At 34.7% G+C, this 14,766-nt stretch overlaps 1 protein-coding gene across 4 annotated transcripts in view; it reads left to right on the top strand.

The window, feature by feature from the left end:
- Positions 1-14,766, top strand: part of CEP112 (centrosomal protein 112) — a 175,211-nt gene that overhangs the window by 11,740 nt on the left and 148,705 nt on the right. For 3 of the 4 annotated variants that reach the window (XR_008238246.1, XM_052807763.1, XM_052807765.1), the window contains exons 6-9: positions 420-461; positions 828-902; positions 10,700-10,747; positions 10,885-10,962. Coding sequence is in view for 3 of the 4 variants with exons in the window: in XM_052807763.1 (XP_052663723.1) it covers positions 420-461; positions 828-902; positions 10,700-10,747; positions 10,885-10,962 (243 nt within the window). In the remaining variant the exon portion in view is untranslated. The remainder of the gene's footprint in view (positions 1-419; positions 462-827; positions 903-10,699; positions 10,748-10,884; positions 10,963-14,766) is intronic. The other variant, XM_052807766.1, reaches the window with a different exon arrangement.

The raw sequence follows: 14,766 nt of genomic DNA, 5'->3' as shown, positions 1-14,766 counted from the left end.
CATTCACTGTATGTTCATAATGAATGAACAGATTTAAAATAGAGGTACTTGCATGCCAATGCACAAAGCTCTTGCTAACAAAACTTCATGAGACAAAGTAATTCATGCTTCAATGTTCTATTTTTCTAAATAGTGTTGTGTCTCAGTTAAGGAAAATTTTCTGTACCAGCTCCCCTGTTTGTTACATTAAATACAATCAGTAGTTACTGTTATCCTACAGGAAAAACTTCTGAAAGACATAGCCTTGAACAACAATAACTACAGTCTTACTGAATGTTGGAAATTGTTTTTGCAGAGGACCCATAGCCTTGAGCTGGGCAGCAGCAACTCTTTCCTCTGCTTTTGCAGTTTTGCCCACTGTAACTACCCCTGCCTTGCTGTGGTTTCCTTTTTTTTTTTTTTTTTTTTTTTTTTTGGAGGCTGATCAGGTGATCTCTGAATTCTGGATTAGCCCCAAAAAGGTACTGTGGCGATGGATCATTTCTCGAATAAGTATGTTGCCTGAAGAATGGAGTATTTTCATTTTTGTTTAGTAAACTCACCCTTTGTAAAAGAGGCTGTTGCTTTGGAAATAAGTAAAATAAAGAACAACATTAAAGTGAGGAGGCAGGCTAATTTATCCTCTGAATTCCTTTCTTAGCACAGTATCCTGCTGGTAACTGAACTGTTTAGATTAAAGCTGTCAGAGGTATCACGACACTGTTAGGAAGTACAGAGTAGTATGGCCAAGTCAATGAGAAGGTTTTGGGTTTTTTTTTTTTTTTTTTTTTTAGACTATGTATCTGCTAGCTCTTCTGATATTTTGTTTGACTTTTTTTATGTTCCAGGACCATCATCATAAAAAAACCATTTCTTTGGATGACAGTGACCTTGAAGCACGTCTCAATAGTTGGAATCTTGGGGTAAAATAAACAGAGTACATTACTTATTTATTGACTTGAAATGAAAACTCCGTAGTAATGTAGTCTGTATATCTGAGTTTAGTCAACAAAACTTCATGTAGGAATGAGTCTTTTAGAAATGAATTGCTAAAGCTTAGAAAGGTTAATTACAAATACATGTCATCTTAAGAAAACATTAAAAATGCCTCATTTTTAAGCAATAATAATTTTATTGTATTTAATATAGTTACTGATAAATTAAACAAAATAATAACACCTGCTGCTCAAAACCAACTGTCTTACTCTGGTAGAAATTCAGACTGTTTCTTGGTAACTTGGTAACATTATTTTGAATTTATGCTTGTATAAATGAAAGAAGAGTTTGGCTTTCTGTATTTTTTTTAAATTTTTTTTGAAGGAATACAGAGTTTGCAAGCCATTAATACAACTCAACATTTTTTTTGCCAGTTTGCCTCCTTTTGGAAGTGTTCAGGAGGCTTTTCAGTGTGTTAACCTTTTTCCTTCCCTTTTAGTAATTAGAATCTTTAGACCAGCTCTGTGGCTCTTACTTATGGAAGGAATAGTGTGTCTTTGCAAATTTGCTTTGCTGAGGAAAGAATCTACCTTTGTGGAAGTTTCTGCAGTACTTTTGGCCTATGTTTGTGTGTGGCCTTGGCTTTAGAATATGTTTGTGAATATGGTACTTTTGCTACAATGCTGAGATTTGTCCTGACTTCGATATATCAAAACTAAAGTTTCTGAAAGAGAACCTACTGTGGGGATGGTATGAGGAGGAGTACTTTCTTGGACAGCTCGATAACTTCAGAACTAGTATTTATTGGATCTCAGAAAAAATGTAGAAGATACCTCCCCAAAGCTTTCCATATTTACAGCTAGGAGGACTTTAATCTGTATTAAAAATTTTTTTTAGACTCTGTCATGGTTTAACCCCAGCCAGCAGCTAAGCACTGCGCAGCCGCTCACTCCCTCCCTCCCCACCCAGTGGGATGGGGGAGAGAATCGGAAAAAAAAATAAAACCCGTGGGTTGAGATAGACAGTTTAACAGGACAGAAAGGAAGAAAATAATAATGATAATAATATGACAATAATAATAATAATAATAAAAGAATTGGAATATACAAAACAAGTGATACACAATGCAGTTGCTCACCACTTGCCGACTGATGCCTAGTTAGTCCCTGAGCAACGATCTGCCTCCCTGCAGGCCAACTCCCGCCAGTTTATATACTGGGCATGATGTCACATGGTATGGAATAGCCCTTTGGCCAGTTTGGGTCAGCTGTCCTGGCTGTGTCCCCTCCCAAATTCTTGTGTCCCTCCAGCCTTCTTGCTGACTGGGCATGAGAAGCCGAAAGATCCTTGCCTTAGTCTAAACACTACTTAGCAACAACTGAAAACGTCAGTGTGTTATCAGCATTATTCTCATACTAAATCCAAAACATAACACTATACCAGCTACCAGAAAGCAAATTAACTCTATACCAGCTGAAACCAGGACAGACTAAACCACTTTTGTAAACACTTCTGTAAAATCAAATCTATTTTCAAGCTTTTCTTGGGATTTGAACACATTCTCTATGTTTTTGGGCTGGTGTCACGCAAGAGGTAAATACAGTGAAGCAGTAAATATATTTTTATAAGGGGAGATGAAAAAATTGCTAGCTAAGATTGATGCAATTCTGTGTTAATCTTTGATGTTTGCGTGTACAAATTTAATATGTGGGGCTTGATCTATGTGTTGTCCCTGAGCAGTTAATCAAGTATTTTGGACCTAGACATCTTAGATGAATTTAAGTTATATTTTAATTTAAAGCTACTGTTACAATAAGACTTTATTCCCTTGGTTGTATTTTCTGTGGTATTAGTCAGTGATGATTCTAAGGTCATAGTGAAGTTCCTTCTCTCTGTAGCTATATGCCATTGTATATTTTTGTGTTGTGTTGTTTTGTCTTTTTTAACCCTTTCCCCTGTACCACCAAATCTTTAACCTATTTGATTAGGATTAATATCCTCATAATGATTTAATTTTATTAAGATAACTTTTATTTTATGAAAGAGTTTTTTTCTCTTTTTTCTATTTTCTGCTTATTCTCACAGGTTGAGAGCTCAGTTGTGTTTGAGAGAGAGGGCAGCTGATAGGAGGGGTGTGAGAGCTAGTTTCTAATGAAATACTTCAGCTTTGTTTTTTTAAAAATAAAGTGATTTATTTTTATGTTGTCATTTTAATCAGTTACCAAATAATCCTTAGTCTTCCTACACTATTGTCAGTCCAGAGTGATATGACAGCATTAAAAAATCTTGCCTATTACACTCAATGTTTTGCATTGATGGCTAAGTTCTCTTCAGTAAAAACATAAATGATAAGACAGAACGTTAACTTTTTTGTGTGCTTCTTGGCGTTTCTCTTGCTGTTTTGGTGCCTGTTAGCATTCTAAATGCAAATTGCTTGCTTGCTTTACTTCTGAGAGAGAAAGAAGTCTTGATGTTGAGACAATCTGGGAGCTGCCTGACTGCTTTCTCCAAACTGAACGTGGAGATTAGTGAAAATGTTAGTCTTGGTGCATGTTACTGCTCCTTGGAGCTCCTTATCTTTTATAGAGTAATACAAGATCAATTTCTAGGACTTCCAGACTTAGATGAATACATTTTTCAGGAACTGTAGTTTTGTAAAGTGGGGAGAGAGGATCTTCAGAAAGCTTTTCATTAGCAGTCAACTCCAATTTGCGAAAGTGCTATGCAGGTGTCTGAAACAAACGTGCAAGCAGTCACTTGCAGATTTTGGATATTTGGGCTGTATAAATACCTGGATTTTATGAGCAGATAGTTGTAATACCTTGAGCTTTTAAAGCTGATTTAAGGGGAAGCTTGCTCATGGCCATTTTACAAATTGTTCCAATTGATGCTGACAAAGAATCTCTTTATATCCAGCATTTTTATATTGGTGTTGATCTGCCTGCTTACTTATCTCTAATTTTATTTGTTTTTTATTTCTTTTTCTAATTGAAATTCCAGTTTGCAATCATGTTGTTTTGATAATGGATGGTTATTAAACTGTGATGATCCTCCACTGATATAGGAGCTCTCTTGGATAACAAATTGGCTACCGTGACACATAAATCAGTTTTTCAAGTCTCTTCTCCAGGGATGGTAATTAAACAAGTCGCTAGTGAGAGGCTTTGATTGCCTGGTAAGACTTGTTGGGGGTTACCCAACAAAGGGGACTTGAGGCTGTAAAAGAGAGTTCTACAAGCGTTTGCTGTTGAACATTATTTTCCTGCTATGGATTACGGCCTCCAATGGGTTCTTGAAGGGTCAGGAAGTTTTAAGTAGAGTTTTGTACTTAAAGAATAGTAATTATTAAAAATGAAAAAAAAAAAGTTACTAAACAATGGCAGCACTTCAGAATCTGTAAGGTTTGAGTGTAAGATGTGACTGCTATTATTTGTAAGCATGTATATTGCCATAGGAGCATCTAGCTATCTTTTAATTGCTAGCCGCATTTGCAGACTGTTTGAGAAACTTAATTTATAAGTCATCCCACCTCAGATAGATACAGAAGACCCTTGCCCCAAAAGAATACTTCAGTAGTGGAGGAAAGTTAGGAAAGGAAATACAGAATGACTTTTACTTTGAACTGCCTAATATAAAGAACAGTTGTTTTTAAAAGGCTTTTCAAAATTTCCTTGGGGTTTTTTTTTTAGTTTTACTTGTGTGTCAAGGAATAAATGGTGAATCAAGATTGCTAGTCTAGCAAAGAATGTGTGCTTCTGTACATTTTTCTTGCAATGATGGGCACAGACCTGATCCTGGGAATTTTGGACAAGTTGTTATACAAGGATTTTTCTCGGTAAGAGTCTCTGAAATTTTAGGAAGCTATTCTTATTTCAAGTAAGTATATATGGAGAATGTGGGTTTATTCCAGAATCTGCAAATATCTATATAGGTGCTTTACATAAAGGTGAGAAAAGCTTAGCATCTTCCAGTTGCTAAGCCTTCACTGTTCCAGTATAGGCTTGCTGGATCACAATGACCGGTTATAAACTGTTGATTTATTTTTACCCTATCTTTTGGGCTTCTACTTCTTTGATACATTCTAAATTTCCTCTCCTTCAAAGGTCATGTATTTTTAAGGTCACATACTGAATGTGTTTTCACTTTTTATGATATGCTTACATCAGTGGCTGAGATTTTTTATCATTGTTAAAAATATTGTGAAAATTTTTGGGAAATAATCTTATGATTTCTCTACTAAGCAGAGAGGTCAAACTTAACAGACTGTAATATGGAAGCTTCAGATATTTGTTAGTAGTAGTAAAAACATTTTCTACATGAGAAGTAAGACTGTTGCATTACTTTGCTAATATTTTTGTTTCTCATGAGTAATAAAAGAATTTTTCCATTTGCCTTGCAGCATTCCTGATTATCCCTATCAAACATTTTATTGTTAAGTTCTTTAGATTCTAGTCATGCATAGGTAAATGTTTAAAAAAAAAAAAGTTGTTTTGATTGTGATAAATTTGCCTTTCATACATCGAATACTAATATAAGCTAATTTTAAATACATTATAAAAATGTGGTTTTCTTAGCCCTTATTGACTCTTATCTAAACTGATGTAGAGACTATCCTTTATTTAAGTCCTCATGCCTTGAAGTTGCATTTGCAATGTAGGAAAGAAGAAATCCTTTTGTATTGCCATTTGAAGGGAAAAGTTTCAGAGCTAGGAGTCTAGACAAATACAAGTAATCTTTGGTCATGTTGTTACTTTGAACTTTCTTTGTCATTCTTTAGCTATTTTAGAATATAATAAAAATCCCTCAACTATCTTATTAATAGCCGTCAATAAACTTCTGCATGTTGCAAATTTAGTAAGCTTCATAAATGGGACATCCTCACCTTCCCTTTAGTTATGTCTCAAAAAGTAATTGAATATTGTGAAATATATGTAGTGGCAGGAAAAGAAGCTTGCTGGGTAACGGAATTAAACCTGCTTCTTTTTTTTCCTTTTCTTTTTTTCCTCTCGTTAAGCTTTTTAGGTTGTAGACAAACACAGTTTTTGGATAGAAAATCTAAGTTATGTAAAGGAACAATGATGAATTAAACCCCTGCATATTCTTACCTGACCTGCCTATATATTTTTTTTTATGATGCTTCTGATACAGTTTGATTTGTCACTGAATTGTAGCCAATTTTAGGTGTGACAAAGCAACTCTTTTAAACATCCCAGGAAATTCAGCACTTCATTTTAGGTAGAAAGCATACAAAGAGGTTGTACCCTGGAGAAATAACAAAGGATTTTTTTTATCAAGGAGAACATAATTTTTCATCACTGGAATTCAGCCAGGACAAGAATTACCTCTTTAGCTTTTACCAGAAGTGACATAGGATCTTCAGTACAAAGAACTTGGACACTCAAGTCTTGCCCAGAAGAATTTAGCATGGGAAATGTTACTGCCTAATAAAGGTTTTAGAGAACTTAGACCAGAGAAATTCCACGGTCAGTGGCTTGCATTACGTTCTCCTTTCTTGGAGAAATTATATGTAACACAGGGTTAAAGTAGATGCAAGCATAGAGAATTCTTGGGTGGCTACAGCAACAGTATATGTTATGCTTATTTTGTGTACTTGGCTCACATCTGCCTGTGTCTTTCCAGTCTAGTTAAGCTCAACCATTTCTGTACAAACCATTTGATTATCTTTTGTTTGGTTTCTTAGTCTGTCTGCTTACTATAAACATACCTACTGTATATGTTGTGGCGTTGGAGGGCAGCAACACTGTAAAAACTTTCCCACAGTGAACTCCAAGTGGTGTTGTGACTTCAAAAAATAAATTCAACTTCCATGCTGACAAACAATCTTCATGTGCTTTAATGTCCTTCCACTAAGACTGCAGAAGCAGCATTAAAGTGAACTTCCCTACAAATTATGATGTTAGATAAGAATGTCCTTACTCAAATTTCCTGAAGCTACTCAGCAGTTATTTCTGTAGGGAACATGCTGGCTGGCTGGGTTTGTTAGATTAAAGTAAGAACTTAGGGCAAGGTTCAGTTTAGTTGTTTACCATTTCAAAATCTTAAGTGTTCTTAACTCTTTCATGTATGTTTTTTCCATCCTTGTTTTGAAAACAATCACATTTTGTCTTTGAAGAAGCTTAAGGGGGAATGTGCAACAAGCCTACTGATCCAAATGTGGTTTTTTTCCTGAATCTTAATATATACAACATACCTTCTGACTCTGTTGCTGAACCGTAATAAGCTACGGTTGTGCATTATTGAAGATAAGTATGCCTTGATAAACATCTTCCAAAGAATGAAATGTGACTTCGGAAGAGGTAGAATGGAAGCATAACATTAACATTGTCATTGTTGTGGTATTTGCTGTGTCAACAGACCAGAAACTTTGGTATAAGTTCCTGGACTATGACAGATACAATGCCTGTACACTATTTTCAGCCCGAGGGATGAAGTATACTTGATGTCTTGAGGATGAGTCTTGTAGAAGTACTTAGTGCTCCAAATTGTGCTTTTTCTGCACAGTCCTTGCTTTTGGGGGAAACTGTTTCAGCTCGGTTTACTTTTATGAATGCTTCACTCATTGCTTGCATTGGTAGCTTTGAAATTATATACTTCAAAAATGTTTAGTTTTGACCGCTTCAGGTGTTGTTAAAATAAACAGAAATTGAAAATACTGAAGTTAAAAATGATGACTAATTTGCCTCAAATTCAATATTGGAATCTGGGTTTTTATGCAGATTTCTTCCATAACTTTTTCAACTTAGGTAAATAAGTATATTTTCATGAAGTAGATTATTTCTGTTAAGTAATAGGGATCTGTTGATGGCGATCTGATCATCCAGAGCCTTCCCAGCTCTGGTTTATGAGGACTCAAGTACTAGAAGGTGATCATGCCAGTCCTCACAAATTGAAACATGGTTTGTTGTCTGTTTGGCTGCCTAATAGAACAGGAGAATCCAAAATCTTTTCTACAAAGAAATTCAAAATGCCATTTTTGTTAAGAAGTGGTATTTACGAGTTACAGTTCAATTCTAGTTCAAATAAAGATGTCTTTCATGATGACATTTATTTGGTTCATACTCTTAAAAAAGCATGTGATTTACTGTTCTCATGGCAGTCCTTCAGTTTCATACATATGTATTTTGGTTTGTCTTTGACCTTTTGCTTATTATTTTTAAATTTGCATGTTTCTCATAAATACAAGCTTTTTTCTTTTTTCAGCATTCTTTACTGTGATATTCCCTCTTTAATGTGGTATAATTTTGAGAACAAGAAGTTTTGCAGAAGACCAGCATGAAAAGAATGAATGTTGAGGCATTAAATGTTTACAGATCAGTTTAAGTGGATATAATCCACAACAAGTAACAAAGTGGGAACATTTAACTTCAAAGCACATATGGCTGCTCTTACAAAATCAAAAAATGCAAGGCTTAGGCCATACAAAGTATTAGAGACACACTTTCCTTATTTCTCATAAACAGGTAGGATATACCTTAGCTTTTTAGATTGGTTTTGAAATGAAGACTGTAAACAGCTTAATTTCATGGTCAGATAAACTATTTGAATTAATTGTAAATATTTACAATAATTTTTAGCTTTAAAAAAGCAAAACTAAAGGGTGATTGTATTCACTTTGCATGAGAGAGAAGGCTTTTGGAAAATAATGAAGCCTTTGAAATTTGGTTCTGCAGCCTTAGCTGTCTCAAAATTCCACCAGGTATTGGTGAAGGCTTTCAATGTTATCTGCTGCTTGGTTTTCTGGGGAGCTAGGTCAGGGGTCTACCTTGAACTTTTGGCAAGCCACCCTCAGTCCTGGGTATCTGTACAGGTGATGATTAGGCATGTAGGATGGATGGGGAAGCAGGCGAAATGAGCTAGAAGGAGGAGTATAATACTAGTAAAATTAGAGGATTTTTGATAGAAAATACTATTGCAGGTACAAATGTGTAGGACAAAGAAAATCCTCCTAAATTTTTCTGGTTTAGAATTTCTGTACTTTCTACTCTCTCTCTCTTGATTCCTCCCCCCCCCCCCCCCCCCCCTTATCTTCTGTGGTTAATGCCCCATGATATTCTCAGTCCTGTATCCTCTCCTCACTGATCTCCTCTTCTGTGTTCAAAATCTTTTTTTTTTTTTTTTTCAGGAGGTGCATATGGGATTCCTTTAGTCACTAATGTCTACCTGTGTTTTTTGCATGCCAATCGTTGTGGCATATTTAAAAAAAACAAGACACCAACCCCGCCCCCTGCCCCCCCCCCCCCCCCCCCCCCCCCAAAATAAAAACAGCCCAGGATGCTTTATGTGAAAGAAAGTTTAATGTATCTGTTTTGGTAAACTCACTGACAATAAAGAGAAAGAGGTTATTTGTTAAATTATCGGTTTTATTATACTTTCAGCTATAGTATTAAAATATTAGATAATACTTTTCATTGAAATTCAATGTATGTGTTAAACATGCAAATATCTACAACTACTTCTGGGTGAGATATGACTCTTCAACAGCATATAGAAATCCTACATAACCTTTTAGGACAGGAAATAAATAATAATACTGTATCAAATTGAGATTTCAGAGGGATTAAGCCTCTTTTTCACTGATAAATTCAACACACAAATTTATTTAATAGTACTTGAGAAAGGCCAAGCATTTGATATATTTGCTATGCCTCATAGATCAATTTAATCTTTAAAAAAAAAATAAAATAGACTAAATGTTGTAAGATGTGTATTGCAGTCACATTCTTATTCCAAATCTCACTGCCACATTTTACAAGATTATACCCTTGAAAGCTTTTCTTGGGCGTTATGCATTCTCTGTGATATGATGTTTGAGCCTCATCGTCTGAGAAAATTAAAAAGATATAGCTGTAAGATAGAGGAAGTGCGTTGTGAGCAATGTTTTATATTCAGTTCTTAAAAATGGCAATTAAAGGAGCTGCTTTAATTATACAGTAGTGTTAATGAATTATTTCCTTATGTTTTGTCTCTATGGCTTACGTGTGTGGATATAGTTTCAATGCACTCAACTATAATTTTTCCAAAATCACTAGATTAAATTCATTTTAATCTGTAAATTTATTCTAGCTTTGCACTGATTTAAATGAAAGTTTATTGGATAAAGTTGGAAATCTTTTGCATAAGCTATGTATTTAGCTGCCGAATTCTTTTAAAACATGCATTGATGGAATTTTTACAACCACAGGGGTTTGGGGAAAAAAAAGTGCAATTTTTTGATCCATTTGCATTTGGAAATGCTAAAATTTTAAAACTTACTGAGTAGGTCATGTCCAACAAAATGATCCCTTATGAAGATTTGCTATTTCTATAACTTATAAAAGATGGTAGTATGTTATTGGACCTTTGCATTCTGCTGAGTGCTTTTCTTAAGGATCATTGAAATCTTCTAAATGACAAAGAATTATGCACAGGAAAATTAGTTTGTGTGTTACTTCTAGGTTACAGCCAAGTATCTAGAGATGGTGCTGTTTTGGTGACTTGCAGATTAACTATATTTTAATAGATAGTCAAATTTTCTAGTGAAAAGCAGTTCTTGAACTGGTGTATATGTCCAAAGGCAAGCTTAAATCTGTTCTATTGTTATTCTTCTCAGTGATGTAGTTACTGTGTTAAGTATACCCTCACTGATACAGATTACCTCTCAAAGTATGCACCCAAAGTTGTCTTTGCAAACTTTTTGAATATTTGGAGATATTTCTTACTGTTTGTAAGAAATAATAACACATTGCCGACATTATTACTTTTTCTCTAACTTGTTGTTTTTCAGTTAGAAAATCCAAGATATTTGAGAGAAAAACCGATGCCAGTGTCTTTGGTAGGTATTTATATTCCCTTGATATTTTATAAGGGTGAACAAACGTGCTTAATATTTTTCATTTCTGGTTAGGATTGATTTTACTTGGAGTTACTGCTTTGAACTTAATAAGTTGTTTTGAACTTCTCATTCAATAGATGACACCCAAAATTGGCCTAGGAAAAAGTAGCACTTTTCGTGATGAAGAGGCACTATTTCGAATGCATGAAAAAGAGGTAAGATTTTTTCAGTCTTTTTAGAAAAAGAAAATTACACCCAAATTAGTAAGTTAGGGCATTTTCTTTGGAAACCGGATATTCACAAAGCAGTTTGTTATAGCAGAGAATCTCATGTAAGAGAATTTTTGCTGAAGTGACAGGGCTTTTCATTAAATACTTAATGTATTTCCGAGTTACTTAGGGAATAAAAAAGACTTTCTGAACACATTTACTGTTCCTTTGAAGGAGTTTTTAATGTAGAAGAGTTTGAATTCTAGGAATTTTCCAAACTACCTTTTAACAGAAGCAATGGAACCCTTGATTAAGTGAGGATTTTTGTTTTCTTTCTACATACCTTTAAAAATCTGCAGATCTAGACCTTATTTCTATTAGGACCTACATTATTTCTATATTTTCCTCATTTAGCTCCAATCCTCTTTTCATACTGTTTTTTTATTACTTCTTTTGAACATTGTTAATTGGTGAGATTGCTGTCAAAGCTTGCCTATCTAATTCTGTCATACTGTGTTATTTTGTTTTGAACGTGTACAAAAGTAAAGTTCTGTGGTCATTTTCATGTTTTTCATAGTTTAAAGGAAGTTGAATGCCTATGATATTTTTGTCATAAATTACTCAGTTTATTTAAAACATCCGTCATGAGATAAAACTCAGATATACTATGTTTAGCACATAGATATTTCAGATTCTTCTGAAACCATGTAGGCATTACATGTGGTTTTTTGGAAAGTCAGTGAATCAATGGTCTGGTGGACCGGACTTCAGAAAAGAAAATTCAACATGTATTACGAAAATGATTAAAAAAAAAAAACCCAAACCAAACAATCAAACCCCCAACACTCTTCTGTGTCTGCCCTTCAAATTTCTGTTTTCAGCCATATGCTCTTGGAAAATTGAGGCATATGTTCACAGTTCCCTAGCTATCCACAAGTACTTAGACCTGCATAGGACTCCAAATATATATGAATTGGAAAGGAAGGGGCATCAACTGCAAACCATGAAATCGTCCCTCCTTTTACATGGTATGTTGTAAGGATGCGTATGGAGTAGAACTGTCCTAAAGTTACTTTTGAGACATTTCAGAAGACATCTTTAACTGAGATACAGGGGAGGGTAAATTTGGTTTGCAGATACTTCCATTGTTAATAAAGTAATGTATATGGAAGTCTGCTTTATGTTGATAGCTGGCAGTCTAATTTGATGCTTAAACAAGCAGCCTGACATGGCAGTTGCATGATACCTGTGCCTTTTACTTTCTCTGCTCTGGTCTAATATTGACTGTTCTTTTGTATTGACAATATACAAACCACCATTGCCTCAGGACGACACGAGGTCTTATAAGATGTGAAAAATAGACCAAAAAATAAATAAATTGAAAGCACAATGTTGTCATTTAAATAATATTTTCAAATTAAATAAACAGGAATGCATGCCAAGTAGCTACATAAAATATTCAGCGAATACTTTGCTAGTTCAGTGGAAAAATCCTCTAAACCACACAGTACAAATCCAGTATTTTTTGCTAATGGTACTCGACTGTGGGCTAGTTTAAACTGGAAAGGTTATAGACACTGTTTCACAATCGCCATGTGTGTGCGATTAAGTAGAAAACTTAAATGTGTTTTCATCGTATTTTGTTTGTGAAGCTCAATTAAGAATAATGCCTTTCTGTTTATAGAATGTAAATGTATTAACAGAAAAATAGTGCTGTACAAAAGGGTTTTGATAAACCTTTGTTTTTGACCTCTTTGTAGTAGAACGGGAGAACATAAAATAGGATAACTGTGGTTTTTTGCTTTTAACCTTTAGACCTTTGTTCATAAACCATTCCTGCACCTGTTTTGACTCTGTAATGCTAAACAGATGGCCATTTTGAATGATAACCACATCACAGATTTATGAAAATGTGAATATCATCAGGCAGTGGTTTTTAGTCATATTTTCCCCAAATACTTCTGACATGGATTAAACCATTTGGGAAAATGTCATTACTGAAAAGTCATGGGTTCAAACAAGGAAGATGCAACAAAACAGGAATAGATCAGTTTTCAGCAGTACAGCAAAACAGAACAGATGGCATGACTGGCTTATCTTGATAAATAGGAAAAAGCATCCCTTTGAACTTCACCTTTGGTCATCCTGAGTGCCACCCAATACTCCATGGAGCAGAGGAGGGGGGAAAAAAGTAGTTCATATTTGTGATATTTCAGAAAAACAGAACCAATACCACTGCTAAGATAAGGGTTTGAAATTCTTCTGGAATTAAAAAGCAAATTTAGCTATCTTAATAAAATATGATGTTTTGTTATCCTTTCTCTAACAACTAGTTTATCTGATGTAGCCTTGAAAGAAATTTTCTTGTTTCTTTAAAGAAATTCTGTTTCTTAATTTTTCATTTTGTCAGTCTTCATTTTTCTTAGCATTTTTCTCAATTTCCTTCCGTTTTATTTCTGTAAGCAAAGATATTTATTTATCTAGACTCAGCAAATGAAACCTAAACAAATCTGAGGCAAGAGTATTGGAAATAATTTTCTCTTTTTTATTCTTTTAAATTGAAGGTTATAATTAACACCAGGAGTAAATTTGTACTGAGCTATATACCAACTCTTAAATAAATTTTTTTAGGCAAACTGGCAAGCTCGATGCTTTGTGCAGTAACTGTATTATAAAGCTTCATCTGTCTGGGTTAACTGAGAACATTGAGTGTTTCCAATGCTTTTGTTGACTGTTCTGTCACTTTTCTGTTTTGATTTTTGGAAATCTAAAGTCTTTGGACACTGGAGCATGGGTGCTTTTCTAGCTTCTTGTATATGAAGGCAGTCCAGCAGAAATGGTTGTCTTTCCTACAGTCAGCTGGAGTAGTAGTTAGTGCAGTGCAATGGGAGGGAGGAGTACTTCTGGAGAAGGCAATAGGTGAATTTTCAAGAGGATACAGAATACCTGCAGGATTATTTCCACCAATTTGTCATGTGGAATGAGGACTGAGGAAGAGAGTGTACGTGCCCAGGGAAAAGGAGAGATGAGCTGGGTAGTGAAAGATAACTTAGAGTGTAGAGAATGGGGGAAAAAGACATCTTTTTCCCCTGAAAATGAAAATGCATTTTCATGGATTGAGGACCAGAAGTAAGATGAAAAGGAAGAGTGTTGGGTTTTTTTTATGTATTCAAGAAATCTATGTTGAAGATGTAGCCTCTTAATAAAACAAACCTATTTTGTTTGTAAAGATCATTAAGCCATAAATATAGTTTTACTGCACCAAAAGTGTTGGGATCTAGTGATATATTTATGTTAAGATAAAATCAGCATGCTGCAGTGATGATGTTATAGTTAAGTCTTGGTCTGGCTAAAAGTGTTCAGAATTTAAGGTGTTGAAAGCAGCAGATTTAATGTGCTTCTCACTTATCTGGCAGGAGATTATAACTTGAAATGGAGAGAATTGTGTAAGGGCTGTAATACAGATTTTCCCCAAAAGGGACCATACGTAGAATGTGGAGGAAAGGAAGTTGTAGAACTTGGTAGGGAGAATGAATAACACTTGTTGGTGTTACCATAGAAAAGAGGAATAAAAAAAAAAAATAGAACGCATGAAGATAAAAATATGTGTCCCTGCAGTTAGGAGGAGATGGTGATCAGTGAGCGTTGCCCTTTTGGTTTTGATTTCTTCCTCTTAATTGCTCTGTTCTATAGCAAAGTATTTAAATACATGAATTAAACGTTTAATGCATGCCAAATTAAAAGCAATAAATAAAACTAATGTGGAGACAGTATCCTAAAAGGAGGACTCTTGTAATTAAACTGAGCTTT

This window comes from Harpia harpyja, chromosome 14 (assembly GCF_026419915.1).
Source record: "Harpia harpyja isolate bHarHar1 chromosome 14, bHarHar1 primary haplotype, whole genome shotgun sequence".
In the NCBI taxonomy this organism is placed as follows: domain Eukaryota; kingdom Metazoa; phylum Chordata; class Aves; order Accipitriformes; family Accipitridae; genus Harpia; species Harpia harpyja.
This window is presented reverse-complemented; position numbering and strand designations above follow the sequence as displayed.